Source organism: Canis lupus, chromosome 21 (genome assembly GCF_048164855.1).
Source record: "Canis lupus baileyi chromosome 21, mCanLup2.hap1, whole genome shotgun sequence".
Classification (NCBI taxonomy): domain Eukaryota; kingdom Metazoa; phylum Chordata; class Mammalia; order Carnivora; family Canidae; genus Canis; species Canis lupus.
In genome coordinates, this window is record NC_132858.1 from 16,440,705 (window position 1) to 16,466,787 (window position 26,083).

Consider the following 26,083-nt stretch of genomic DNA (forward strand, 5'->3'; position numbering starts at 1 on the left):
ATCACCGTTTGTAAAACAGGATGTCACTCTTTAAAGTGAAGGATACCTCTGTAGTTTTGTTTAAGATTATATTTATTTATTTTTGAGACAGAGAATGAGTCATAGGAAGAGGCAGAGTGAGAGAGAGAAGCAGACTTTCGGCTGAGCAGAAGCCAAAGGCAGGACTTGATTCCAAATCCAAAGATCATGACCCAAGTCAAAGGCAGATACTGAACTAGCTGAGCCACCCAGGTCCCCCACCTTTGTGCTGTAATAACAAACTTATACTCCTTGTAGAGAGGGAGATTTTCTTTACAATCATTTTTTTTTAAATGCAACTAAGAGATTATTATTTTTAAACTATTTTTCTATTTCTTTCTGGGATATGTATAGGGTTATCAAATCAAATGGGGGGGGGAGAACAGTGATTTTGGCATCTTTTTCTCTCTCTCTATCTCTCTCAGAAATTTGTAAGCTATATTTTTCTAGCTCTTAATTCTTCACACACATATCTGTTTTGATTGACAAAAGATGACCTTTAAAAAAAATTCACTGATCCTGGGCACCTGGGGTGGCTCAGTGGTTTAGCACCACCTTCAGCCCAGGGTGTGCTCCTGGAGGCCCGGGATCAAGTCCCGTGTCAGGCTTCCTGCACGGAGCCTGCTTCTCCCTCTGCCTGTGTCTCTGCCCCTCTCTCTCTCTCTCTCTGTGTCTCTCATGAATAAATAAATAAAATCTTAAAAAAATACACTGATCCTTTGCCTATTAAATAAACCCTCTTGTAGCAACAAAAGTGATTTTCATTTTCCCACTAGATAGAAGAAAAAAGCTAGTTGTGCGCAATGTCTGGCGTTCCGGATTTACCTGTTCTCCATTCTGTTTACCTTAAGAATCTTAAGGTGCAGACTCCATACCAATGTCAACAAATTAAAATCCAGAAACTGCATTTTAAGTATTAAGAAATACTGCTGTAAATAATGGTATAATTATTGAAGAAAGCTAAGAATTATTTTTAAAGATTTTCTTTTATTTTAGAGAGACAGAGATAGGGAGAGCACAGAGGGAGAAGCAGACTCCTTGATGAGCAGGGAGTGCAATGTAGGACTCGATCCCAGGACCCTGGTATCATAACCTGAGGTCAGATGCTTAACCGACTGAGCCCCTAAGGTGCCCTAGAAAGCTAACAGTTATTAAATGAATATAACCTGATGACAGGGGTCTAGGTTTTACATGCATTATCCCAATCCCCACAAGAATCTAATAAGATGGGCAATTATTATTCACAACTTAAAAATTAATAAAAATCAGGTTAAATAAGCAACTTAATGTCTCACATAGTTGTCACATAGTTGTGACATAGCAAAACTAACATTCAAATTGAGGTTGTCTGAGACATAAGCTCTTACTCCTGCAGCTTGTCATCCAAGGCTTATTTTCTTATATGGACTCAGATAGCTGAAAACCAAACAAAAATCAGGGTTCTTGGAATTCTTCTCAATAGCATTGAGATTGTACTTTAGAATCCCCTCACATGATTAATACTTTAAAGCTTCTTTCCGTATCTGATAGAAATCATAGCTCTAACCGGAGAAAGCATTTTTATTGTTCAGTATTACTAAAATATTTTTGTTGATATTGTTATTTTTGTAATTAAACATCACCCAGTGATGGAGACATGTGTTATGTTGTAACTGGCTGCACTAGAGTCCATTTCATTACCATTTTCATCTTTCTCATTTAAAGTAAACCATTCAAGTCACACCACTGGAAAGTAAATAGTTGCCTATCCTAAGTCCTCCTGGGGTTGAGGATTATCTTGGGGTCATGTCCCACTCGTCACCGACTAGAAGATAAATACTCATCCATTGTAAGACCCATTTGTAAAATTTCAAGAGAAGGGTTGTCAGCCTCTTGTACAAAATAAATTTTACGATTCAAAATTCTAGATGGTGCCAAAGTAAGTGTCTGCTGTGAATGTAACAATGTAACAAAGATAATATTTTCTTAGATAAAAGGTATGTTTATTTATTCTCTGTGGTGTTTCTTAGTTTGTGTGTATACATGGGCCGAGGGAGTGGATGGGGAATGAGGGGGCTTAAATCTGACTTTACCTTACCCATGGCATTTCCCAAAAGCACTGCCTGATTCATTGTGCCCATTATTGCCAGGCAATGAAAGCTGACTGTGCCTACTTTGGAATGTGGGGAAATCCAATGGTCTAGTTAATTGAGTAAGCTTAAGTAACTCTCATCAGTAAGCCAAATCTCACCTGCTATAAGCACATACATATGTTCACATAAAATATAACTATGTACTGCTTGTTCCTATAATCATCACTTCAGGGAACGTAAGACTTTGGAGTCAGATGTTGAATTATTGAATAATCATAAGGGCATTAACAGTAATAATAGACAATGGATCCATATTATGCATCTATAATGTAATAAGCTCTATAAATGGTGCTATAAATTATCCAGTTTAATCCTGACTGCAACCTTATGGACTATTATTATGCTAACAAACATAATCAAGAAATTTAGGAATACAGAACTCGAATGATTTATAGAAACTTAGATGCCACATATGAAGTTAACATCAATCTTGCCTACCTAAATCCTATGTGTTTAACTGGTACCTTGCAGTGCCATTTGTTTGCTATTGTCAGTGAGAAAATAAAACTTGTTTTTTTAATTTAAAAAAACCTGATTTTAGAATTTCTACTACTCATTTCCAAACAAAGATGAAAGTTTCCTATGTAATCATGAAGCTTTTGAATACATAGACTCATTTGCCTTATAGGATAATACTATACAATAAATAAAGCAAGTGTGATTTTTATAAACAAGGATAGGTTGACACAAAGATTGAATAACTTGTAGTCCAAGAACCAGAATTAAAGACCAAGGATCCAGACAATTACTCTTTTTCTATTTGCTAATCTTCCTTGCCCTAGCCTCTTCTGTACCTATTCAAGCCCAATAAGCAGGCAAATGTGATGATCTGGAGATCTCAGTGTAGAGTGTTTTTATTCTTATAATGAAGCTGAGGCTAATCATAATATCTCAACTGATACAATCTTTGGGAACCGATGGCATGAAATCTCCTAAATTTGGTATACTTTTGCTATTTAATTGATCCTTTAATGTTAATTCTTTGGTTAGAAGTTTGACAAAAATGACTAGAGGTAACCTTTTTATGATTATCGATTCTTTAATCATGGCACCTGTGCAAACTCTTATTTAAAGTCCAATATAAAATGTATATACAGCAAGTAATTAATTACACTTTCTTTAACTACGTTAATCATTGAATTGATTGTTTAACCTCACTTCAGAGAAAAAAGAAAAGACAGATTTAAAGAGAATATGAAGATTATATAAGGCTTACACACAACATTGGCACAGCGCAGCCACTTAATTTTTTTTCTCTTTCAAGACATCTTTTTGACACCTTACATCTTTTCTCAATCAAGTTCTTCCTCTTTAAAATCTGATTCCCAAAGAAGACAGACCTATTTTCTCAGTGTATCTAGAAGATTGCAGGTCATTTTTTGGGGGGAGGAGCATTTTTGGGGGGAGGAGCATTGTCAACAAGCATGACAGACAGAACAGACATCCCTTATTCATTTGCCTTCTTGCTCAGTGTAGTGTTATTCTAACATTACAAACCCTTAACTACCTGCTGAATATATTCCATCATGGTATAATTTATTTTTTTTATTTGCATTCATCCTGTTTTTTCCGCCTTAATTAATTTCCTTCTGGTTATGCCACATAGCCAGTTTAGAAGTCTGCTCATAAGTACAGAAATACAGTTGATCTTCAAGATGTTTTGTGTTTCTGGGACCTTGCATTGGACATTGTCTTACCTCAGAGGAAAGACAGAGACATAAGCCCAGGGAGAGGAAAGCAATAATTATAGAACATGTGCAAAAGATTTACTACTGCCAAACAATATATTTGTATAGAACACACACATACGAGACACAATGGCTTTTTTTTTTGAAGATATTATTTATTTATTTGACAGAGAGAGAAAGAGAGAGAATAAGCAGGGGAAGTGGCAGGCAGACGGAGGAGCAGGGAGCCAGATGTGGGCCTGGATCCCAGGACCCCGGGATCATGACCTGAGCCGAAGGCAGATGCTTAACCAACTGAGCCACCCAGGTGCCCAACACAATGGCTTTTCTTCACAAGAGAGCATGGATCATATAACCAGGATGCCAAAGATAAGATGAATTTTGAGACATCTGAATATTTTATTTAGAATATAGTTGAAGGGTGCCTAGCCATGCAGGCAGTCCATTAAGCCTCCAAATCAATCTCAGCTCTTGATCTGAAAGTTGTGAGTTAAAGCTCTGTGTTGGGCTCCATGCTGAGTGTGAAGCCTACTTAAACAATCATTCAATCAATCAATAAAATTCAGCATTGAGTAAGCAATTAAAAGGAAACAAAAAAGGTCAACTTATTTTTTAAATTATTTTTAAATAAATACTCATATTAGTGTTTATTATATGCCAGTAACATAAATATTTTACAAATATTTACCCATTTATTCCTCTAACCATCCCAGAGCGATTAAATAACTTTATCAAGCTCACACAACCAGTAGGTAGCAAAGCTAAGATTTGAACTAAGTCATCTCTTATAGTAACTACTGTGTCATAACTGTTACATTAAACTACTTCCCATGATCACAGATACTCTTCTGTAGAATTATCTAGCTTATCTGTGGGCACTTTTTTCCTAGAAATTTTCTCAACTTTCCTTTCATGGAACAATGTAATTTTAGGATAGAAAAATAAAGCTTTGCTTTAGGGATTTTGCCAATTTTCACAATTCTTTTAGGTATTATCAACCAAGCCACATTCAATCTCCTTCAGCTCTAACTAATATCATTTCTTAATGTGTACAGCTTTCGAAGAGTTGCTGCATCTCAAAACACCAACTCTGAATAACATCCTTCAGTATCAATGTAGATTTTTAATTATCTCTTTTAAAGAAAATGACAAAAAATGAAAGCAAACCAAATAGATCCCAAAACATGTGATAACTGTGATTTTGTTATCCTTCTATTTGCTTCCTTAAAGGGAGAATAAAGATATTCTTGCTTCATACATCACTCAAGTCAACTCACATATTCTGATGCCATCTATTTGGGACAAGAAAAACAAGAAAATCAAGATGTGGGAGAGCAATTATACCATGCCAACTGAGTTTCTTCTTGTTGGATTCACAGATTATCTACCTCTCAGAGTCACACTATTCTTGGTATTTCTCATAGTCTATACACTAACTATGGTAGGAAATATGAGTTTAATAATCCTAGTTAATATCAGTTCAAGCCTTCAAACTCCTATGTATTATCTCCTCAGCAACTTGTCTTTCTTAGACATCTGCTATTCTACAGCAATTGCACCTAAAATGCTGGTAAATTTCTTAGCATCCAGGAAAAGCATCTCTCCCTATGGCTGTGCGCTACAAATGTTTTTCTTTGGTTGTTTTGCTGATGCTGAGTGTCTTATTCTGGCAGCAATGGCTTATGACCGCTATGCAGCCATCTGCAACCCATTGCTCTATTCTGCATTTATGTCTAGGAGAGTCTGTATTTGCTCCATTGTGTTGGCATACTTCAGCGGAAGTATGACATCTATGGTACATGTGTGCCTCACATTCAGGCTGCCATTTTGTGGCTCCAATATTGTTAATCATTTTTTCTGTGATATCCCACCTCTCCTGGCTTTATCATGTGCAGATACCTATATCAACGAGCTTTTGCTCTTTGCCTTGTGTGGCTTCATTCAGACCAGCACTTTTGTGGTGATATTTATCTCTTACTTCTGTATTCTCCTCACTGTTTTGAGCATTAAGTCCTCAGGGGGCAGAAGCAAAACATTCTCCACTTGTAGTTCCCATTTTATAGCAGTCACATTATTCTATGGAACACTCTTGTTTACATATTTACGTCCCACCACCAGCTATTCCCTAGACACTGACAAGGTAGTTGCAGTGTTTTATACTGTTGTCTTCCCCATGTTTAACCCAATAATCTACAGCTTTAGAAACAAGGATGTAAAGAATGCCCTAAAAAAGCTATTAGAAAGAAACTGGACTTTTAAATGAATGAGAATTTAAATCACTTACGAATATTCCAGGTATAGTCTATTCTTCTAATATCATCATGCCATGAATACCTTGTAGGCCAACTATTTGAAATTTATCATTTTTTAGGAATAAAAATAATTTTTTATCCTCAATACTTTAAAATACTCATCTTCTTGTGTAGAAATGTGCTCTCCAAAATTATTCTATTCCATGAAATACACTTGACATAAACACATAATAATAATTGCTTTCTAATTAGTGTTCACAAAATGTTTTGTGCACTGATTCATTATATTCTTTATTGTGTTATATTAAAGGTATATGTTGAATTGTCTGTCAACTTACCCATAATAGAAGCTCATTGGCAGCAGGGGATATATATCTTGGTTTATCATTCCAACTTCTATATAATACTGGATATATGGCATATTCTCAGTATATGTGTATTTAATGGGTGAATAAATGGAATAAGTAGATGGATGGAAAGATGAATGAGTAAATGTAGCTTTCCATGTCTGGGAAAGTGAGTCTAGATTCTGCACTTGCAGAACATTTATCATTAGGGACATTTGATATCACTTATGATAAATGATGGTGGTTTCACTGGCTCTTAGGAAATTAGATAGAAGTCACATAGCAATAGTCTTTAATACTAGAACAGAGTGAAGTTATAACACACTACTTTCCTTTGGGCTGATTAGTGTAAGAGATCCTGTTCCATTCATAGTGGGTATATGTGAAAACCAAACATTTGTGAAGATCATCAAGTATATAAACTGTATACATTGCTAATTATTGCCCATATGTTACTGAATTAATCTTTGAGTCCCTAACTTCAGGAAGAGGGTGAACAATTGCTCTGATCATTTTATTCTGTAAATTGACAATACACGTCAATTGAAGTATAAACACTTCTTTCTCTGGGATCGCTTTTGGTGATTGAATTATCAAACACTTTCTGTAGTTGATTTTGATCCTTCAGTCTCCATTTCCTTCCTTTTTTTTTTTTAATCTGGACAAAGTTGAAGGAATAAATTGTGTATTTTATTGTGTATTTTCTAGTAAACATGAAAATATGAATGACTGGATTAATTTATACTAGATGTAAGCCTATAAATGGCTATAAGACAACAATAAGATATTGCCCATTGACATGAGTTGTTTTGAGGATTAAATGAACTAATATATGTAAAGCTACTAATAGGATTTGAGAATTAGATGATCAAATATATATCAATCTCCTAGAATATATGTAAAACTTGTACTGCCAATTACAATGTAATGGTATATAATTGTTTATTATTTTCTTTTTTTAAAATTTGTATTTATTTATGATAGTCACACAGAGAGAGAGAGAGAGAGGCAGAGACACAGGCAGAGGGAGAAGCAGGCTCCATGCACTGGGAGCCCGACGTGGGATTCGATCCCGGGTCTCCAGGATCGTGCCCTGGGCCAAAGGCAGGCGCCAAACCGCTGCGCCACCCAGGGATCCCTGTTTATTATTTTCTAATATTATATTACTATTTGATTTTAAGAATCAGCAAAGTTTTGATTCCCAGAAGAGACTAGGCATTTCTTTTTTTAAGATTTTATTTATTTATTCATGAGAGACACAAAGAGAGAGGCAGAGACATAGGCAGAGGGAGAAGCAGGCTCCCTGTGGGAGGCTGATGCAGAACTCAATCCCAGGACCCCCAGATCACCACCTGCTCTGAAGGCAGATGCTCAACCGCTGCCACCCAGACGTCCCTTGTTTTGTTTTGTAAATTCTACATACAAGTGAAATCATAACATACTTGTCTTTCTCTCACTGACTTATTTCACTTAGCAGAATAGTCTCTATCTCCATCCATGTTGTTACAAATGGTAATATTTCATATTTTTAACTTTTTGAGAAAATTCCATACTGTTTTCCAAAGTGGCTGCTCTAGTTTGCACTTTCAACAATAGTGTAAGATGACTTTACTTTCTCTACATCCCTATCAGCACCTGTTGATACTTGTATTGTTGATTTTAGATATTCTGACAGTATCAGGTGATGTCTCATTGTCGTTTTGATTTGTATTTCCCTGATGACCAGGGATGTTCAACATCTTTTCATGTGTCTGTTGGCCATTTGTGTATCTTCTTTGGAAAACTGTCAATTCATGTCTTCTGCCCATGTTTTAACTACAGTGTATTTGTAAACTATAAAAATGTTAAGAGTATATCTAATTCAGAGTTCCTAAAAGTAGCACTATTGACATTTTGGGCCAATATTTCTTTATTGGGGAGTAAGAGGAGCGTACTCTGTACAGTTTAGGGTATTTAGCTAGTCACTAGATGCCGGTAGCATCCTTCCTATCCAGGACGACCGAATATATCCAAACATTGCCAATGTCTCTCTGGAGACAAAATTACCCCTGAGTGAGAACCACTGAGCTTACTCAAGACTATATATTTGTCCGGAAACCAAGTGAAACCCATTAGCATGAGGTTACTGACTGAATATATCAGAATAATAATTCTGGTAAGAAACTCTCAGGTGTGATTTTGTTTTGTTCTGCATTATTTCCCCAATTTTGATTTATTTCTAAGATCTACTTTGATAATATGCATAAACAGAGAAATTTACATACTTTTAGTAAAATATACATATAAATTTAAAGTTGGTGAATATGTATTAAGAAGTAGGCTACAGTTGAGAAAAAAATATAATAAAGTATGGTATGTGTGGTCATTACGGCTTATGACATTTATTTTTCTGCTTCTGCCTATGGTGAGAAAGAATGTTCCCATAGAAGCTATATTATGTTTCATTATATTACAAGAAATCAATGCAGTACAAACTTAAAATACTAAAATGATGTTCCCTCCATAATAATATCTGCATTTTAATGCAGATCTCTCTATTCATGTCAGAAATAAGTCTATGTGACAATTCTATATCTTTATTACCCTTACATTGAGCATTGGAGGTCAGGGACAAGTGAATTTCATGGCAGGATTTGAAAAATACCATTTTTTTCTAGGGACATAAAGCAAAAAATTCGTCAGTCATATTTAAAAGATATCTTCAAAAGAATACATTCATAAGTAATATTTTTCTCAGAAATAAATATAAAATATTTTCTTAAAAAATATTTTCTTGAAACACATGAGATATTTACCAAGTTGATACAGACCAGGGGTATTAATTGAGAATCCATACTTTCTCTTAGTCAGCTGCTAACTATGCTAAGGACATGCCATAATTTATAATTGATATGTTGTTATTAGTTCTAATTAAGTATGTATATGCCCCATTGCCTTGTTATATAAACATAGTTATCATTGTTTATAAAAATCAAGATTTTATCATAACACACCATTTTCCCCCTATAAGATGGTAAAGGATCTTATGCACCACATAATTATCATTTTTGTTTTAGGTGTTCTTGAGCAAACTAAAGAAAAATTTCCTGGCACCACCTCCTGGTGTCATCCCTCCTCAAAGATGGAAGCAACATCAAGAATACTGTTCTCATCAGTGTTTAACCCATTCTGAGATAATGTATGATAATCTGGCTGGATCAGTCATCATTATTGAGAAGCAGGATATGCAGCTTTTAACGTTTATTCTTAGAGGAACAACCATCCCTCCTTCTTCTTCTCAGAGGATAGGGTCTAATAGCCATATGTCATGGTCAAACCCTGTTTTAGCGCTTTTCCACAAACTCAAAATTCACTAGTTGGGAGAGCACCAGCTTCTTTTAAAGCCTGATTTCGAGGCTGAAAAACAAGCTTTACAATTGAAACCATGAAAGAAGATGAAATCCTGGCATTACCACAAAGGGGCACCACCACATGTCTGGGTGAGCAAGAGCTGGAATCCAAACCTTTCAGGTGGACTGTAAAAATAATGCCAGATTATGTGACCTGAGTTGCCACCTCAGCATTTGTTCTCGTTGCATATTGCTCTGCTACAAAACTTGGTGGCTAAAAAATGACGATTCATTTTGCTCAGGAATTTACCATGTGGGAAGGGTTAGACAGGGGTCATCTTCCTGTTCCCCAGTATCTGGTGTCTCATTTGGGGTCACTCAAATAGCTGGTACTGGAATAGCTGGAGGTTGACAGCCCATCTCTTTTTTGTGCAGTCTTATGGATTCTCCTTTGGTCTCTCCAAGTGTTCTCTTCAATAAGTTGGCCTCAGAATAACCCAAGAGCAAGTGTTATAAAAAAAACTAAGGCAGATATTCTAGTTTCTCATGTCCTAGCCTCAGAACTCCCAGAACATCACACCTTTTGTCTTCCATTGAGAAGTAAGTCATAAAGGTGACCCTAGATTCAAGGGGTGGTGTGTCAATGAATCCACCATCCATCTTTAATCCACCACAGCATTGCATCATAGTTGATTTCCTTAATTTCTCAACCCTATATATTTTTCATAGAGGCATACAAGTGGGTAGCCAGTAAAGAATTAGTTTGGAACAAATTAGCTTAACCCCAATTCTTTCTTTCCTATCCAAAATGGTGGCTTCCATGATTTCTAACTTATTAAGTCAGTGATCCTTTCCATTTCCACTAAAAAGAGTTGTTGACAGAATCCCTGACATTACTGCAGGAGCAAATATGTACATTTAGGACTGTGAACGTAACAAACAAAAATGTGGTGACACCTGAAGCCTTTTACTAAACCAGGAGTCCACCATCTAAGACTCCTCCAAGAGGGGATATCCAAAGACAGTGATGGTACACTTTAGATGATCATCTAGGGTTTTTTTTCCCAATTTAGAAGTCTGCTGATGTTGATCTATATGTAATACAAGTCATGAACCAGGATGCATATATGTTCTTGGCTGCTTATTTATCAAGCCAAACATTCTGGTCTAATTCACTTGTCCCCCAAATTGGGTGGTCTTCTTGATCATTTGGCATAGCCTGACTGGTGGACTTGAGTTGATTTTGTCAGCTCACTTACCTTCATCCAATAGAAAGACCACCATTGAAGTAGTAGTTAGATCTTTTATACTTTTCAGATACCTGAGAATCACTGCTCCTTAATATCCAAGCCAAAGTATGATTGAATTGTAGGTCAGGGAAGACATATGGAAAAATGAGGTTGGTTAAGTGACAAGCCCCAGGGTGCAGGCCATGTTCACATGAGGCTGACAGGGGTAGACATTTATCCATACAGAAAGATTAGCCTTTTCAGGACTAATTTTCCAGTATATAAGGTGTCATATGAATCAACCAGCCCAGAGTTGATATCTCCATCACGAAAACAAATATATAACAAGGCTAAAATCTGTGGCTACAGTGTAAAACTAGGCAGTTTTACTTGGAAGTTTTTTTTCCAGTGACCAGAGGAACTGTTTTCATCTGGTGGGTGTGGTAAGCCGAATAACAGCCACCCAAAGAGGTCGCCTCAACATTCATATGCTGCAAAGCATCAACCCTTCCCATGACTTGATGAAGATCAAGAACCTCTGGTCCAAACATCATAAGTGCAAATACAAGACGTTGGGCTGAAGTCTAATCTGTTAGCTCAGGCTTCATAGTTAAGGAAACACCATCTTTCCTGTTTTAATCAAGGGGATGGAGTCCAATTGCTGATGTTGAAGCTTTATAACATGTGGCTTCACTGCTTCTTCACCTCAGCATCTTCCTTTACTGTTTTCATATTGATCTGTACCTGATTTCCATGCAACTTTGCAAGAGGACAACCTGTAAGGAACCACTCTTGAATAAGTTAATTCTTATCTATCATTCCTGAGGAATAGCCCGTCTGTGTTAGCTTTTTATATTAACAAGCCTTGCTTCCCATTTCACTAGTGAATATATTTTCACAGATTTTATGTCAGCCACTATGATCAGTATGAGTGCTGGCATTTATAGAGGAATTGGCTATTGTTGATTATTCTGCTTGTAGTGCAAGGTTTTATTGACTGTTCTGGAATGCAACTCAGTAATTCATTTATATCTGGCATCTTTAGTTATTCACACATGCACAAATATCTTAATCAACCCCTTGATATTTTATAATTTTTACAAATATTATTTATTTCTACCCAAAACTGTAAAGATTGTAAGTAGAATAATATAAAATATATTCAGTTTTCCCACTAATGGTTATTGTACAATTCAATATACCAGCCATTCTGTTAGGCACTGCTAGAGAAAGACATAGAAAGATTTTGACTATGGGATTCTCTGATAAAAAGGCTTGTACATTGACATAAAATCTGACCTATATCTATAAAATAAGGTTAAAGAATGTCTGTGATGTTGAATGCGAAAGGGGCTAAATTGTAGTGTTTGCCAGACATATGTCTAGGGGTTGAAGACTGCCTAGTATATTCTAAGAATGGCATTCTAACAATTCTTCTTAAAATTTTCAATTTCCAATTCTTACCCTGGTAACAGGTCAATTCTTTATATGATTGAACTTTGCACTATGAAAGTGAAATTATAAAAGCTTTTAAAATAATGATGGAAATCCTAACGTCTGTCCTAGGCTATCTATTGTTTTACAATTTATATTTAAAATCATATGGATATTCTCTCTCCTCCTCTCCTAGCACTATCTCTCCACCTCTTCCTCCCTCCCTTCCTCCCTCCATCCTTTCTTCCTTCCCTTCCTTCTTCCCTCTCTTTCCTCCTTTCTTTCTTTGTTGTTTACTACTGGATTTCATTGGTACATATAGAAAGGTATTTTTTTTAATCCAATGTCACCAGAGTTCCATGATACGTAAGAATTTGAATATAATGAAGTTTTCAGTGTGTGATTAGCAATTAATATACTGATAAGTTATCAACGTATCAGACTTCAAATATCACTTATCTAAAAAGCTGGAAATTAACTATTGTGAATAGTGATTTTCTTTTTGGAATATTGAGCAAATTATTCCCCATCTATTTCTTGAAATGTTAGTTATTTGTTAGCTTCAAGAACCACTTTTACATACAAAAAAGACTATGTACTACTAATTTTCTGTTTTTTTTTTCATTTTTTCTAATTTTATTTTAAATTTTTTTACTGGAGTTCAAATTGTCAACATTTAGCATAACACCCAGGGCTCCTCCCGCCAAGTGCCCTCTCATGGCCCATCACCCAGTCACCCCAACCCCCTGCCCACTTCCCCTTCCACTACCCCTTGTTCATTTCCCAGAGTTAGGTGTCTCTCATGTTTTGTCACCCTCACTGATATTTTCACTCATTTTCTCTCCTTTCCCCTTTATTCCCTTTTGCTAATTTTTATATTACCCAAATGAATGAGACCATATACTGTTTGTCTTTTTCTGAATGACTTATTTCACTCGGCATAATACCCTCAGGTCCCTCCACCATGAAGCAAATAGTGGGTATTTGTCGTTTCTAATGGCTGAGTAATATTTCATTGTATACATAGACCACATCTTCTTTATCCATTCATCTTTCCATGGACACCGAGGCTTTTTTATTTAATAAGCAATATTTTGCTGTAATAAGTATAAAAATCATCGTTTTTCCTTACATTTTGATTCCATTGTGAAACAGGGTGGTCTAATTGTATAACTAGTAAATTACAACAATCACTTTTTCTTTTTTTTGTTAACAATCACTTTTCTAAGGGCTCTTAAAAGTTGCTACAATCTGTAATCTTATTTAATTAAACTCTTTATATTTTAAATTGAATTTATAGATTTCTTTTTATTTCCTTAAGATTATTAGGTTAACAAATGAAATCAACACAGGAATATAAATGCTTTATATTCTAATAATGAATATATAAATATGGTGAATTCCAAATTGTCTTATTATTTTTATAATGTTTAAAATCATACTGGGATACCTGGGCAGCTCAGTGGTTGAGCATCTGCCTTTGGCTCAGGTCGTGACCCAGGGTCCTGGAATGGAGCCTGCATTGCGGTCCCCACGGGGATCCTGCTTCTCTCTCTGCCCATGTCTCTGCCTCTCTCTCTGCATTTCTCATGAATAAATAAATAAATAATATTTTTTAAAAAATAATAAAATCATATTAACATTCTCTTCAATTTTCAACAGAAAACCCAATTCTAAGTCAGTTTCTGATTATGTATTTGAATTTGGTTCACAAATATGATCATTCTGATAATCTAATATAACAAGTTCTCTTAAACTCTGTTTTATGAATTTAATTTTATCATTTCTATAATAAATCTAACCTTCCCAGGATCCAAAATACTTCTCCATTTTTGATGCAAGTAACCCGTCTCAAGAAAATCAGATTCCATTTCAGAAAACTTAGGTTGTATATCAGCCAAGATATTTTTGGCCAGCATATAGGCTTGTCTTCTTGTCATTGACACTGATCCCTTGTTTGAGTTATTGTAGCAACAACTTCACAAACTGTGATCCAGTTGGTGCTAGAGCATGTGCCATTAATTTGACTATATTTAACCATATTCCTTTTTTTCCCTACTTCTAATTAGCAATCCAATTTCATTATGTAGCTAACTCCATTCCTTCATTTACCGTTTTGTTGGTTTCTGAAAATCTTTTCTCTTATTACATGGCAATATCTTCTAATTTGTATCTAAAGACAATCTAATGTTGTCTTATTGGAATTTTCACAACTGCATATATATTTTTTATTTTTGTACAATATTTGGATTGACATGATTTCACTATTTTATTTTCATATATTGTAACTTACTCTGCTTTCATGTTAAAATTAACAACACATCTTAACAAAACATCTGCCATCCTCTCCTAAACACACAATAATAAATATATTATTTGTATGATTAAAAAGAGCAATATAAAATTATGCAAAAAGCTAATAAAGTTATGTGGAATATATGTAAAATCTCCACAGTTTCTCATGTGTCTACTACCACCTTGGGAACATAGAAGCTATAAAAGAATATAAGACATAATCCAGAGCTCTGTGATGTCTGTTGAATTATTAGAAAAAAGAAAAGCATGTATTTTTACATAAATAAACCAAAAAGAGAGTATACAATTCAGTTACTTCTATGTGTATGAGTATGTGTGTAAAATCTCAGAAAAAATTAATGTAAATTATTGTTAAAGTTTGGAAAGTATGATGTCATGTATTAATTTATATCAATTTCATAATGAACCAATAAGGTTGATATAACACGTGTGAATATCCCCATTTCACAGGAATAAAAGACAATCTCAACTGTTTCATCATTAGAACATTTGAACATTTGTCTGAATAGCATATATGTAACTGGAACACATTTCTTTTGTTCCTGCATTGCATTTAATCTCTATTTTGTGCCTTTACCCCAAGATGTGTGAATGTTTTATTTATAAAAGGAAGTGCATTTTATCAAAGTGAAAGCAGAGGCATCTAGTGAATGGTGTTTGAAGAGAGCTGCAGGGGCATGATTAGCTCCAATCTCCAGAGACCAGAAAGAATGCTAACGATCCAAACTGTGGACATCTGAGATTCACATCTACACATGAGCTACAGTTCGTGTCCCCAAAAGAAAATAACCAAACATTAAAAAATCTCTACTCTCAGCATTTAGTCTTTTAAGAATCATGAAAACCTGGTCTTCTTCACTAGATATTCTAACTCTGGACTTCGTTTTGTTGTGAATATATTTAAGAAGTGGTAATGTAGGTTTATTTAAAACTTTTAATATTTCCTATCTCCTCACACTAGAAGAATATGTTAACAGCTGTATGATTTCAGTATTGTTCCCAAAGAGCCAGAAAACAATGTCCTAACTTGTGGGTTATTTATATTTTAAAGGTTTCAAAATTTCTCATTTTATGGGAAAAAGGGCAGTATTTGCATAATACCTACATTCTATATTTTCGTGTATGCATGTGTGCTTACAGTATTTAACATTTGATTTATATAGTAACTTAAGGCTACTTGTCCAATTATAAAAAATTCTTTAAGATAGAATATCTAAGAATTATAATGTATTTTAACTATATCACAAGGAAAACCATTTCTTTCATATCTATACAATATTTTAGAAATATTTTTGATATAATTTTATTTTAGAATTCCAATAATATTTTAATAATTAGTTTCTATTTTCCTTGAGTTTGTATGTATTGTTTTTAAATCAGACTATCCAAGCTATAATCTGGGGGTCTCTCGGTATGACAAGGTTGTTGCTGGTAAATTTTTTACATCTTTATTTGTGATTATTATTTTTTATTTTTGTGTGTCATCCAATTTTTGCTTCCTTTGTCTTATAAGCAATTTTTAGTCATAAATCATTCAGTATATGTTCATTTCAAATTATAAGGACATGTATATATTTATGAAGTTATAGAAATGTGAATTTAAACATCTAATAATATTTCATATCATATTTCATCAGTTCTATATTTATTTGTATATATTTAATAATAACATGAACAGTAAAAGAAGTAATATTTACATGCAATATTTTATAACAAATTTATTTATAAGCATTAAAATAATACTTTGTCAGTAAAGCTCCACAAAAGCAAATAGTGAGATATTTTCATTTAAATTAACAGCAATGCACCCATTGTATGGAAAGCCCATTATTTTAAGAATCATTAACTCATCTGATAGGCATTTGGCTGGATTCCTTGTCTTATCATAATGAAAAATGCTTTCAACTTTGCGATTTCTCTCACCGATATGCCTATCACTAACTGTGTCTCTGATGATTATATATTTTCTAATGTCTCTTTGGAGTCATAAATGAAAACCTCAGAGAAAGAAAATGTTTTTAAACAAACATATGTTTTTAAACAAAAAGTGTCCTTATTTTGTCCTACCATTTCAAGATATTATTCTGAAAGGTAGTGAAATCTGATCATGACATTGGTTATAAAATGTTTTCAGTGTTTTAGAACACTATGTTCAGAACACTCCTACTGCTAGTATTTTAAAGTAGCCTCTCATTTTATCAGGAGGACAACACTGAGTGATGGGAAAAGCCCTGCATTAATGACAGAATAAATCTCTGTTCTAGTTATAATTCTAACAGCATGTGAGCAAATCATATTTAAATCTTTGGTAACACTTTTCTCTATAGTTTTTTATTATGAGTTCAGTCGACAAAATTGTTGCTAGAAATCTTTTTTTTAAAGATTTTATTCATTTATTCATGATAGACACAGAGAGAGAGAAAAAGAGAGAGCGAGAGAGGCAGAGGGAGAAGCAGGCTCCACGCAGGGAGCCCGATGCAGGACTCCATCCCGGGACTCCTGCATCACACCCTGGGTGGAAGGCAGGCGCTAAACCGCTGAGCCACCCAGGGATCCCCTGTTGCTTGAAATCTTTACACGAACTTATTGAGCTCACATTTAGGTTTCTCCTTCCTCCCTTTACTCCAGCACACAGTTTCTGTTTTTCTGTGCTGTGGTCTTGACACACGCCCATCAGTATCACACATCAGTTCATTGTTACATGCATTATGTGAAGCCTTATGCCTGCCAAACTGGGAGGAAATCCATTTTTTCCTTCTCTTTCTCTAAATGATAAATGGCAAAATTATACAAACTCTGCTGTATTGGTTCCTTTTTACAGTTTCTTATAACAGGCAAAATCTACAGCAAATCAGGGGCTGAGCTCCAGTGAAACTAAGACTTCATTCTACTACACTCCAGGAATGAGAGGTTCTCATTTCACTAAACAGCCTGCAGGAGAAAAAGATCACCACTAAGAAACATACACAAATGGCTTTTCACCTCCAATGTTTTTTTTTTATTCTTGTTTCTATTTTTGTATTAGGTTCAGTTTATTCAGGTTAAAAATGTGACTTTACATTTTACAATATGGTATTGACAAAAAAAAAAAAATACTGGTACTTTCCACACATCATTCCTTCTTTGCCTTGATACAGTTGGACCTGGATTCACTATGCTTACCAAGGCCACTGATCTGAAATTAGTTTATAACTTCAGTTGATAAGGGATGAGACTATACTCACAGAATGAAGGTTTTGCTTTTGATTTAGCAATACTCAAAAGATCGCGTCGGAAGCTTATCCTTATCCTGACCTCAGCAGACATCAAATTCCATGGGTGCACAATCCTTCAAGAGCTCATGCCTCACACAGTGCCTTGCTTAAGATGCATGTTTGTTGGTCTAAGCCACCAATTTTTGGTAACTGGTTAGAGTGGCAATACAGATTATAATATGCTATATAATATAGTACCTACATCTCTTTCTATTCACCTCCCTTCTTTACTTTTCTTCATAGCACTTGTTAGGAGGGGATATACTATATACATACATGCATGTTGATTTCTCTAATAATGGATGACATGTTTCTTGTTCACTACTTCATTTCTAGCAAATATGACATTTCTTGACATAAAGCAGTAATAACACCCACTGAATGTAAGGAAAGTACAATTTGTTAATATTTAACCATAAATATTATTGAATTAGCATTATATCATGTCAAAAAACAAGTGCAACTAAGTGATAGCCTCCATTTTTGAAAGCAGAAATATCTGATCGATATAGTTTCAGTACCTCATCCTCACATTCTGCTTCCCAACATTGGCTTTTGTAGGGTTTTGTTTTAATGGTGATAAAAAATGAAAGATGCAAAGGTGAAGTGATCCAAAGATGCAAAAGGGAAGGATTTTTAAATTAAATTGTACTGCTATTTTTGTATTGGCCTTAACAATATTGGATGAAGAAAAATTGTTCTATCTCTTTTTCTCAGTTCAGCTCTTATGGAGGACATAGTCATTGATCTTCTGACTGCAGAATCTGAGCAAAAGGTGAGACATAAAAAAGTTCCAATGTTTGAGATTTAGAAAGGAAAGGGGTTGCATATTATGAAAGTCAGCACCATGAGTTAACTAGGTGTTGAAAAGTAGGAACAGTTTGGCTAGAGGATAAGGAGATAATTTTTATTACAAGGAGCCAGAGTGTGTAGCCCATGTAAGCAGAAAACTTGTGTATGTCTTAGAATGAATCAGAGGTCTGATATGAGGAATATTTGTGTTTGACTGTCAATTTTATCAATTAATACTTTGTTGATCTAAAAGAGTTTCCTCCTCTCAATATTTATGATGTGGAAATTGAGAAACAGGGAATAAAATAATTTCTAGTTCTGAAAATTTGAGTAAGTATAGATGGGTTGCCTAATATACCTATGGCCCACTGCTAAAGTCAATTTATTTTCTTCAACCAACTACAGCATAAACATAAAAGCCCCAATACTATTATGGATACTGAATCATGGAGGAAATTATACATGTATCTTTTTCATCTGAGTGATATCATCTTGTTCTGCAACTGAAAACCTATATAAACTTGAATGAATGGCAGGTTGGAATCATACAGGGGTGAAGGAATTCCTTCTGGTAGGTTTAACAGAAAACCCTAATTTGCAGATCCCTCTTTTTTTGCTTTTCACCCTTATTTACTTCACCACTCTGGCAGGTAACTGGGGCATGATTATGTTGATCTGGTTAAATGCCCAACTTCATACTCCTATGTACTTCTTCCTTAGCAACCTCTCTTTTTGTGATATCTGCTACTCTACTGTCTTTGCTCCAAAGATGTTGGTCAATTTCCTATCGAAACACAAGTCCAGCACATTTTCTGGTTGTGTTCTACAGAGTTTCTTTTTTGCAGTATATGTAACCACAGAAGGCATCCTCCTATCTATGATGGCTTATGACCGCTATGTGGCAATAGCTAATCCTTTGTTGTATAGAGTCATAATGACCCAAAGAGTTTGTATTCAGATGGTCCTTGCATCTTACTTGGGTGGGCTCATTAACTCACTGACACATACAATAGGTTTGCTCAAACTGGACTTCTGTGGTCCTAACATTGTGAATCATTATTTCTGTGACATTCCCCCTCTTCTGAGACTCTCTTGCTCTGATGCCCACAACAATGAGATGCTGCTTTTAATATTCTCTGGGGTCATTGCAATGTTCACTTTCACTATAATTATGGTCTCTTATATGTGCATTATCATGGCCATCCAGAGAATCCGCTCAGCTGAGGGGAGGCGCAAAGCCTTCTCTACTTGTGCCTCTCATCTGACTGCCGTGACATTATTCTATGGGTCTGTGACCTTTAGTTACATCCAGCCAAGTTCCCAGTATTCCCTGGAACAGGAGAAGGTCTCTGCTGTGTTTTATACATTGGTGATCCCCATGCTAAACCCATTGATTTATAGCCTACGAAATAAGGATGTAAAAGATGCAGCCAAGAGGTCCATATGGTGGAAGAGAACTTAAAACACCAACAAAACTATAATCAGGGATCCCTGGGTGGTGCAGCGGTTTGGCGCCTGCCTTTGGCCGAAGGCGGGATCCTGGAGACCCGGAATCGAATCCCACATCGGGTGCATGGAGCCTGCTTCTCCCTCTGCCCGTGTCTCTGCGCCTCTCTCTCTCTCTCTGTGACTATCATAAATAAATCAAATTTTTTAAAAAAGCCTATCATTAAAAAAAAAACTATAATCAAGGTAGTCTCATGAATTTGAAGACATGAGTGTTGAATTTGACATGAAAATGTAAATTCAGTCTATTTTACCATATTCACTGTTCTTATGATTTAACATTTTCATTCTCTCAAGAGCTAGTACATTTTTTAAACAAATTCTGATGCTAAGCTCTGAAAGAATGCACCATGTATTTAAAAGACTCTGACATTGATTCAAATGAAAAGAACACTCCAACGATAGGAATTTATAATTTATCAAAGGCATTCTTATCTCAGAGAAAAAAATGTAATAGTTTCTTGGCATGATTTTCTTGGATCAGACCTTTCTTTTTTGTTGTTCCAAAAATGCTGTCATCCAAGTAAAGACATATATCTCCATTTTTATGTTTAAATTATGTATCTTAATGGTATCTTAGAAAAATAGCTATAGAAGAAAATAACTGTTATTAGTTATAGTTTATTCATTCAACTCACTTCTGTTTAATCCTTTTACTTGTACCAGTTACTCTGTGACATTCAAAAGTAAAGAGATTTAAGATAATATACGGGGCAAAAGCTGTTAGGGGAACAGGTAATGAAGAGATATGGTAAATGAGTTTGCAAAGTATTGTGTGAAGATGAATGTATTACCTAATGTTATATCTCAAACTTTTGGGAAGCATGACTTTGTGATGCATAATATAAAATAATATTATGTCATTACTATTTTAAGGAAATATATACGAAATGGGCATATAAACACTCATACATACATAGATATATTAAAATAGGGATTGAGAGACTGATAAAGCAATTAATCAATTGCAGTTAGTATCTATAGGTAAGGAACACAAGAGAGATCATTTAAATATTATTGAAAATCTGTCTTATTCTTGACTCTGTACTATAAGTTTGAAATGTTTCAAAATAAAAAAAAGTTAGGAAAATATGCACTTTTACTTGTGGATGGAATAACTTGTGATCAAAACAGCATCTATGCAAAAAAAACACACACAAGAAAAGCAAGATAAGATAACACATTATCTGTTGAGTAAAGTGAGTAACTATTGAAGAGAAGAGAGTTGTAGTAGTATAGGTTTCAGAGAGGGGTGAACTTGGATATGTGAGCATACTTAGTCTCACTGATTCAGGGCACACTTGATAATGCAGCGTCGTCTTGCATGGAGGGCTCTGTAGAGGAATCAGAAGACTCAGGAGAGGGTCAGGCAGATATTTTGCAGGTTTCATCACACATAGTTGCATTTCCTCTCAGGGTATTAGCCATATTCTGTGTCTGAAGAGGCCTGAAGACCAGATAAACAAATAAACAGAAGTATAGACACACAGTAAGCTGTAAGTAAGATGGTAGATGATAGATAGATGAAGATGATGATGATAGATAGATAGATAGATAGATAGATAGATAGATGATAGATAGATAATAGATAGATGATAGATAGATATGTGAATATCTAATAAGCTGTAAAAATAATAATAATAATAAATAAATAAATAATAATAATCTAATAAGCTGTAAGTAAGTAAGTAAAATGGTAGATGATAGATAGATGACAGATATTTAGATAGATAGATAGATAGATAGATAGATAGATAGATAGATAGATGATAGATATGTGAATAGACATTTAAATGGAGAAATTCTGGGGACACCTGGGTGGCTCTGCTGATTAAGCATCTGACTCTTGACTTTGGCTCAAGTCATGATCTCAGGTCATGAGATTCAGCCCTGTGTTGGGCTCTGTTATGAGCATGGAGCCTGCTTAAGATTCTCTTAAGATTCCCTCTGCTTCTGCCTCATACCCTCTAAAATAAATAAATAAATAAATAAATAAATAAATAAATAAATTCTGAAAAACACAGAGGAACATTTGGTATTGTCCAAAACAAAACAAATATTAAAGGTTGCAGTATATCAAAAGCAGGGGCTCCTGTGTCCTGTAACTGTTCTGGAGGAAAAGAAAACAGTAGTCCTTTTGACAGTTATGCAGCCTAACAAGATGAACTGGATTATATAGGAGCTTAAACACACAGCTGCTTTAACCCTCAATAGGAAATTGAATGAGATGGAAGGTGGAGAGTGTAAGAAAGCCATAGTTCTGGGGTACAGGCATAGATTGAAGTCTCCCACTCCCCAGCTGTGCTTAGAAGACACTAAATCCTGCTAGAAGGAAGAGCTAGCAGCAAATGTAATGTGGAATTCCTGCCCAAAACATTTGCTAGATTTTGGTCTTGCTGTAGGCCAGGCAAAAAAGGTTAGAGTTTTCTTTCTGGAGTACAAAATGATTCAGATTTTGCAGATTAAGATGGAATCTGGAGAGAGAGTGAATTTTGTCTCAGTGTTTACATGCTTGGTTGACAAGTTCCCAGCAGACATAGAGGCATCAATTACAAGGCTGACTGCCCCCTCAAGATATTGGCTGCAATTTGAAGATGTGCAGGCACATCTCCTTTTACTATGCTTCACTTTATTTAACTTCCTAGATACTATGTTTTCTACAAATTGAAAGTTCATGGCAGCTCTACCTCAAGCAAGGGATCAGCACCACTTCTCCAACAACATTTGCTTACATTGTATATCTATCACATTTTGGTAATTGTTGCAATATTTCAAACTTTTTCTTTATTAAGCTATTTGTTACTATGATCCATGATCAATGATGATGACTCACTGAAAGCTCAGATTATGGTTAGGGTTTTGTGGCAATAAAGTAATTTTAGGAGCACCTGAGTGGCTCAGTCTGTTGAGCATCTGCCTTCATTTCAGGTCATGATCTCAGGATCCTGGGACCGAGTTCCAAATTGGGCTCCCTGCTCAGCAAGGAGTTTGCTTCTCCTTCTCCCTCTCTCTCCACTCATGTTCTCTCTTGCTATGTCTGTCTCTGTCTCTCAAGTAAATAAAATCTTTAAAAAAGTAAAGTATTTTTAAACTAAGGTATGCACACCAACGTTTTTAGACAGAATGCTATTGCACACTTAATAGATTATAGCATGATATAAACATAACTTTTATATGCACTGGGAAACCAAAAAACTCATTCAACTCACTTTATTGCAATATTCACTTTCTTACAATATTCTGGAACTGAACCCACCATATCTCCATGATATGCCTGAATAGCGCAGGGTGGCTAAGTTCACACCACCAAAGAGTTAAAACTGAATTTTCTGCAGTGTTTAAGAGCTAGGGGGAGAGAGGCTCACTTCTTAATCAATATCTTGGGAAATCTACACCCAAACAAGGACAAGACAGAAAAAAATGAGATATAACTTTAATCCAGCCCAGAACGAACCCCAATAATAATTGAATTAACTTAACCTATCATCCGTTATGCCTTTTTAGAAAGAGTGAAGCCTTCCCTTGTGGAAAGTAATATCTTCTTCACTTTCTGTGAATCTGTAATCACATATAAAGAACCGGAAATTATTTTTAATAAGGGTAAGAAAGAGTAGAAAGAGCTAGAAACCCTAACTTTAACTCACATCATATACAAAGATTGATTTAAGATGGATCATAGAAGTAAATGTGTGAAAGACGAAAAAAATAGAGTCTCTAGAGATAAACATAAGTCTGTCTTCATGTCCATCAAAATGGACAAACATTTCTTAATAGGGATATACAAATAATAAAATAAAAATAACAGTGGAAGAATAGATCTTTGTTTTATTTATTTATTCTTTCTTCCTCCAAAGCTTTATTTATATTCCAGTTGCTTATATATACAACACTCAGTGAGGTTTCTGTTTTATTTTTTTAAAGATTATTTATTTATTTGTTTGTTTATTTATTTATTCAGAGAGAGAGAGAGGCAGAGACACAGGCAGAGGGAGAAACAGACTCCATGCAGGGAGCCCGACACAGGACTTGATTCCAAGTCTCCAGGATCACACCCCCCGCTGCAGGTGGCACTAAACCGCTGTGCCACCAGGGCTGCCCAAGGCTTCTGTTTTAATTGAGGACTTCTGTCCCTGGATATATACCATTACAAGATTAAAAAGGCAAGCCACAAACTATGGAAAAGTATTCATAGAGTGTGTACTGACAAAAGATTCATCCAGAATATACGAAAAAGAACTACCAGTCAATAAAAGACAAGACAACTAAATATGAAAAAATTAAAAAAACAAAGTTTATATGAAAAACATTCAAAATAGCCGATAAGGATATGTTAAAGTGTTTAATATCATTACTGACACATTTCCAACAGTGTATGAAAATAGTACAGGCATTTAGGAGAACTGTCTGATGGTAACCTGAATATATGGCTAACTTATGTCCCAATATTTCCCAGATATAAGTGTGTGTTCATAAACATCCATGAACAATAATGTTCTAAGCATTTTTATTCATAATATTTATAATTACAAACTAGAAAATAAAACAGACCATTTTATAACAAATTAATGAATTTTTATATATTCACAAAATGGAAGGCCAAACAGTACTTTTTTTAAAAAGCTACTGATACACAATATTATAAATAAATGTCACAAAAATTATGCTCAATAAAGGAAAGCAGACACAAAAGTCCATATTTTTAAAAAAATTCATATGTAAGATTTGTGTAAGGTTTAACAACAGCTAAAATTAAGTTATGGTAATATAGCCATGAAGGATCATTCTGTAATGCTGGAAATACCTGTTTCATTATGATTTATGTGGTGGTTATGCTCAGGTACATAAACATAAAATGAAATAAATTGTATACTTGGGGCACCTGGGTGGCTCAGTTAGGTATCTGCCTTCAGCTCAGGTCATGATCCCAGGGTCCTGCAGTCAAGCTGCACATAGGGCTCCCCATTCAACAGGGAGTCTGCTTCTACCTCTCCCTCTGACCCTCCCCCATATGTGCTCTCTCTCTTTCTCTCTCTGTCTCTCTCTCATAAGTAAAAAAAGGAAATCTGAAATAAATTGTACACATACTGTCAGGGCACTTTACAATATGTGTGTATGTCTTTGTGTGTGTATATAATTCTTAAACAAGTGCTCAGGAGAAAAGACAAAAATTAATTTCAATGAAAATATGGAAAGCAAAGGGAAGGGTAAATTGGAGATGTGTGGGTAATTATAAATTGTGATTGAATTTTGGCTGTACAATAATAATATTCTATTAGGTGATTTAAAATAAATAGAATATAAATGCATGGAAACAATAATGCAAAAGGCAGTGTTGGGTCAATGGGGTTAAATCTTTTAAGGCTTTACTATCATAGAGAAAGTAAAAAAAGGAACAGAGTGCACTGTATTTAATATTTCAAGCTGCATTATTTTAAATAGAAGTCAATCAATAATAAATAGTAAATGTAAACATTATAACAATAAATAATATAAATTGAGACATCCTAAAACCTTAACAGGCAAAATATTTCTTAAATAAGACACAAAAAGTTCTGACCATTAAGGATAAATTAAGGGACTTTGACTTATATTGATACTTAAAAATATATTTGTAGAGTGCAAAAGTAAACCACAAAGTCAGCAAAAATATTTTTACTGCATAGATATGAAACTCTAATCAAAATTTATAAAGAAATCTTACAAATCAATAAAACTAAGACAAAATAAAAACAAAGGGTGAGGGAAGGGGTGAAAGTACATATAAGAACATCATGGGGATCCCTGGG

At 34.9% G+C, this 26,083-nt stretch overlaps 2 protein-coding genes across 2 annotated transcripts; both read left to right on the plus strand.

The window, feature by feature from the left end:
• The first annotated feature begins 5,162 nt into the window (after positions 1-5,162).
• Positions 5,163-6,101, plus strand: LOC140613403 (olfactory receptor 5AS1). The gene has a single exon (XM_072791931.1). It carries the CDS (start codon positions 5,163-5,165, stop codon positions 6,099-6,101), a length of 939 nt encoding a protein of 312 aa, XP_072648032.1.
• Positions 6,102-19,320: 13,219 nt separating this feature from the next.
• LOC140613404 (olfactory receptor 5J3-like) lies at positions 19,321-20,253 on the plus strand. The gene has a single exon (XM_072791932.1). It carries the CDS (start codon positions 19,321-19,323, stop codon positions 20,251-20,253), a length of 933 nt encoding a protein of 310 aa, XP_072648033.1.
• The last annotated feature ends 5,830 nt before the right edge of the window (positions 20,254-26,083 follow it).

Excerpts from the sequence above, each read along its gene's own strand:
- LOC140613403 (XM_072791931.1), top strand. The coding sequence starts at position 5,163 with ATGTGGGAGAGCAATTATACCATGCCAACTGAGTTTCTTCTTGTTGGA.
- LOC140613404 (XM_072791932.1), top strand. The coding sequence starts at position 19,321 with ATGGCAGGTTGGAATCATACAGGGGTGAAGGAATTCCTTCTGGTAGGT.